Source organism: Sinocyclocheilus anshuiensis, unplaced genomic scaffold (assembly GCF_001515605.1).
Source record: "Sinocyclocheilus anshuiensis isolate Anshui unplaced genomic scaffold, SAMN03320099.WGS_v1.1 scaffold1014, whole genome shotgun sequence".
Classification (NCBI taxonomy): Eukaryota; Metazoa; Chordata; class Actinopteri; order Cypriniformes; family Cyprinidae; genus Sinocyclocheilus; species Sinocyclocheilus anshuiensis.
Window position 1 is genome coordinate 283,815 of NW_015540943.1, and position 5,336 is coordinate 289,150.

At 32.8% G+C, this 5,336-nt stretch overlaps 1 protein-coding gene across 2 annotated transcripts in view; it reads left to right on the plus strand.

The window, feature by feature from the left end:
• LOC107689713 (IQ motif and SEC7 domain-containing protein 3-like) overlaps nucleotides 1–5,336 on the plus strand; it is a 146,630-nt gene that overhangs the window by 133,404 nt on the left and 7,890 nt on the right. For both annotated transcript variants that reach the window (XM_016487835.1, XM_016487836.1), the window contains exons 11-12: nucleotides 1,169–1,330; nucleotides 4,538–4,630. In XM_016487835.1, the coding sequence (XP_016343321.1) occupies nucleotides 1,169–1,330; nucleotides 4,538–4,630 (255 nt within the window). The remainder of the gene's footprint in view (nucleotides 1–1,168; nucleotides 1,331–4,537; nucleotides 4,631–5,336) is intronic.

The following is a 5,336-nucleotide window of genomic DNA, read 5'->3' on the forward strand; positions in this document are numbered from 1 at the left end:
ACACACACACACACACACACACACACACACACACACACACACACACACACACACACACACAAATCAATAGATAAACAAACATATTTGACAATAAAATCAACACTAAATGATTGCTGAGTGGCAAGTCACTCTAGTGATGACAATTTGTAAGGTTTAGAAATGTAAATACCGCAAGAAATTAGATATTGTGTCATAAAGGTGTTATAAGGGTGTTATGAATGCATTATAAAGGTCTATTTTAACCTGGAACATTGTAAAAAGTTTCAAACCCAGTCTTATGTTTAACAAAACATCATCCTAGCATCTTTTATCAAATGGCTGTTCAGCTAACATCACTTGGGCAGTGTGGGCTACTGGTCAGTAACAGCCAAATAACAATTTAGGTAGTGTTTGAAACCCCTGCTGTAAGTAATACAGTCTCTTTAAAATCTTGCCAATTTCACAATAATTTAAAAGGCCATGTAAATAATAATAATAATAAACAATAATATGAGTCAAGGTCAATCAAGGACATATTATTATTATTATTATTATTATTATTATTTTCACTCATTGAATATTCTGATTTACTTCACATTAAAGAATAATATAGATTGAGTTCATATGTATAATTATAGATGTTTATGTGATTTTTTTTTTACGTTTTATAGAAAATGTTACCAAAATTGCAAAAGAAAAAAAAACCACTTTATATTTGAAAAAAAAAAAAAAAAAGTTATATTGACTCTCAGATGATTAAGGAATAGATAACACCTAAAAATGTAAAAATATTCACTGACCCTCTCATGTAATTAAAACATTTCCAAATGTACGTGGAAAACAAAGGGAGAAATCTTTGAAGAATCATCACACATTTCCATTGTGACAGTTTCTAATAGTGACCATCTCTGTCAAGCTTCAAAGTAGGACAAAAATACACACAAACAAGTATAACATGACTCATATGGCACATATTCATGTCAATACATCAAAAATATGTCATGTTAGGTTATAACATCCAATTTCCCAGCTATGACAGCATTGACGTTGATGAAGCATTTTTGAATCCGGAAGTGAACACATCTTCAGAAGAAGATTGGCAAGATTGTCAATGAATAACAACCTAAATCTTATTTTTTGCTAATGCAATGTTTCTGTTATGTCTCTTTTTGTTCTGTTTTTGTTTCAGACTATCCTCATGCCATCACTATTGTGTCTCCGTTTTCGGGCTCTGATAAGAAGCAGGTGTTGAATTTCTGTGCTCAGAGCGCAGAGGAACTGCTCAAGTTCGTAGAGGACCTGAAGGAGTCCATCGCTGAGGTGTCAGAGATGGAACAGATACGTATTGAATGTGAGTGGGCTGTTTCAAAATACAAAGTGCTTGTGTATAAGAGAATACAAATGTATTCATTTTTAATATTTTCATGCAGCTTGTTAAGAGGAGTCTGCCGTTACTTTTCTAAGCAGATGGTTTTCATCTGACTGACAAATATGAGCCATAAACCCTGAGCCATATCTATAGAGAACAGAATATCATAGATTTGTGGATGGCTCTTTTGAGTTGAGCTAGTAAGCAATCAAATGAAAACATACTTTTTTTTTTTCTTGCTTCATGATGTGAAACAGCAGTCATCTCTTGAATATTGGACAGTGTTTCCATGGTAACGCTGGGTAATACTGCCCATTTGCTGGGTTAATAGAAGTAACCCAGTAGTTGGCAGCCGTATTAAAACAGATGCTGAGACACCTATGATTAATACAACTTTTTTTTTTTCTTGAAGAAAACGTAAGTGGTTGCTAGTGTGCTAGTGTGTTGTTGGCGGTTGCCAGGCCGTTGCTGCAGAATTTACATTAACATTTAGACATTTGGCAGATGCTTTTATCTAAAGCAGCTTGCAATGTATTTAATACATACAGTTTATGTATTCTCTGGGCATCAAACCCATGATTTTGGCCAAGCTAGTGCCATGCTCTACGGTTTGAGCTTCAAGAAAGTTGCTAAGGTTGTGACATTAAAGGGCACAAAATTAAAATTTTACAATATTAAGTTAGGTATTACAGCACTGCAGTATTAAGCTTAGTTGAAATGTAACTCAATGTATGAACTAAATATTACATCAGTTTTTACCTGACAAACTTTAGTCATTTAAACATATAATGCAGAAGTATTAATTTTACATACAGTTACATAATATTTAATTCTATTAGCATTCGTTTGGGGTCAGTAATTCTACCTTACATAAAATAAAATAACACTTTTATTCAGCAAGTATGCATTAAATTGATTTAAAGTGACAGTAAAAACGTTTTAATTGTTTTAAATAAATGCTGTTCTTCTGAAATTTATATTCATTAAAGAATCCTTAAGAAAATGTATCAAGATTTCCACAAAAAAGGCTTCTTTTTTTTAAACTGTTTTTATCACTAAAAAAATAATAATTCAGTTGTTTCTTATTTTTTTATTGGTGAGCATAAGAGACCTCTTTCAAAAGTACAAAATTCTCAATGTTAGTGTATTTAAATAAATATTTAATTAATATATAAGCATCATATTTCAGTGTAAATGCAATTATTAAGTTTGAAACGTCAACCAAAAGAAGATAAAACAGAACGCACTGCTTTTCAACCCTACTTCTGTTTACAAATGCGAAGGCTGCTTATTGGACCAGTTAATTTCTGTGTAATATCATCTGCTTTCTATTCTCAGCTGCTCTACTGTTTATTTACTCTGCATTTTTGTAAATATGGTGTGCATATGTTTGCTTTCCCTGTGTGTTTGTCCTTTAGGTCTCTCACTGAGCTGTTTTGATGTTCTATAATAAATGAAATGTTTCGTTTGCACAGTGCTGTCAGGCTTTCAAACATCCTCTGAAGGAACTGAGAAGGAAAGACATGGAAGCAGGAACAGAGAAATGTCTTTTGGTTTCCATGAGGGAGAAAGACACAAAGAGAGACAGAAAGAGAAAGGGCTGAGTGCCAGTGGACATCAAAGCATGTATTCTGCTGAGGCCGGTTGGTTTTCATTACATTCTGTGCTAGAGAGAGCAAGGGTCCATGGGAAGTCTTGTGCTGGATGTATATCTGTGTCAGCAGTTTCACCGGGAAAAGAGAGATAAGCACCTTTACTCTCTTTCAGGAATACAGCTGTTGGTGAACTGAGAGCTGTCATCTACACAGCTCCACATCTTTTATTTTCCACATAAAGGAACTTCTCTTTACAATCCAAGCATGACTAAATGCCTTTGTGCATTGATACTTTTGCTTGCATTTCATGTCTTTGTCTTTATTTCAGCATCGCAAATAAAAGCAATCCTCATTTGCAGTTAATTTGTGTTGAATTGAAGCAGATAATCTGCTGTCCTGTTATTCGAAGGGGCTCTGGAGGGTTTGCTGTAGATTAATACTCTGTTTTACTCTTTCCAAATGACAGAAATGTAGAAAAATAAACTGATGTTTCCAGGAGAATATTTCAAGAACAAAACCATTGAATAGAGGAGCAAAATTGCCCAAAATATCTTGTTTATCCATATTTGATAATACTTAACCCCATTACAATTTTTTTTTTTGTATTTGACATCACTCATTTTTGATGGGATGATAATAATAATAATAATAATAATGTTTACAATTGCATGAGTTATATTATAATTAATCATGTTTAATAATTAACATTTAAACCAACATAAAAATGTAATTGCAACAACTTAAACTAGATGTATACATTTTTTATTTAATTATTTTAAACATTATTATTATTATTATTATTATTATTATCAATGAAAAATGGTGTAACTCGTGAATCAACATGAAAACCAACATTCAATTTAAAATCATTAAAAAAGTAAAAGTAGTAGTAAGAATAATTGCATTAATTTTATTTATTTATTTAAATGAATCACCCTGAATTTATGTGTTAAAGGCATAATTATATTGGTTTTGACTTCATTAGACATGAAAACTTTTGTTGAAAATCTTTTTGTTTCTTGCTTTCAATAAATCAACATGAGTATCAATATTTTTTAGTGTATTAAACACCCTTATTATTAAATGTGCTATATTTTATTTCCACTTGTCTGCATACCTTTTCAATTCTCTGGAATAAAAGAGGACACATTTTTCCCTCCTATTATCCTTAAATTTACTACTGTAATAAATATGTTTAATTAGGTAGCATGCTGTGCTTTAGTATCTGGATGATTGGTTGTCAGCTATTCTTTGTGCACTCACAGGTTTTTATCAATGCTTAGTCCTTTCTTATGGCTTCATTAAGTCATAAGGCATATTTCCTCTTAAGGAGTCCTAATGTAGAGACAGATCTTTCTTACAATTCTGTTGGATGAGGGAAAAGCTCTTTTGTAGCCTGATTAGAAATGCCAGGCAATTATCATCAAGCCCTGAGTGTAAGTATGGTGATTTGGAGCTCTGCTGTTTAGAGACGGACGACTCAAGGTTTAGAGGATGTGAGCATGCTGTTTTGTGTGTGTGTATGTGTGTGTGTGTGTGTGTGTGGGGGGCATAGACCTAAAGCTCTCCTGGTCTCTTTTCACTGTCTTTTTAGGGGAGTTGGAGAAACAACAGGGAGCCAAAACTCACTCCATCAAGAACAACGGGACTCAGCTTGAACTGAGGGGAAGACAAGGTTCTCCTTCAGGTACTTTACAACAAATACACTCAGACACAAATGTATGTGCTGGATTTCATACGATTTTTGCATTCAACATCTGTTTAGGTATTATCAAGCAGGTTTTCCAGAATGTGCTATACAGCAAATGTCAAAATATCATCGAAAAAGTTCAGTATCAAACAATACAGAGAATTTGAGTGAAGTTGCTTGACATTTTTTTTTTCTTTGGTGTATCTTTTTTTTATTTATTTATTTTTTTTTAGGACACATACATACAGTATGCATTATTGAATTCATTAAAGAGAGATGGTATGAAAAGGAATGGAAAAGAACACAGGGGTCCTGAAACATTTTTAAAAGCTGAACTTTTTTCAAATTGTAAGTAGGGTTGTGACGGTGAGGACATTTTCCCACCGGTTAATCGACGTGTGACAACACCGGTATCACCCTTTCACTTTCGAATTAGCGGCAATTAGGCGTCAATTGCTTGAGTGCAACAACAAAATACAACGTCAAACTCACTTTAGCGTATATATAAAACATATAACTTTTAATAACAAAACAAATAAAAATGCGCCATGCTATAGGGCAGGCTATGCTTAATATAAAATAACAAATAACTTATTTCCAGTTTTGTTTACCTATTTAAACTTTATGTAAGTAAACATGTATAATATATAACCAAATAAATAAGAAACGTAGAACGTTTATTAGCAAAACGAGTAAGAAAGCT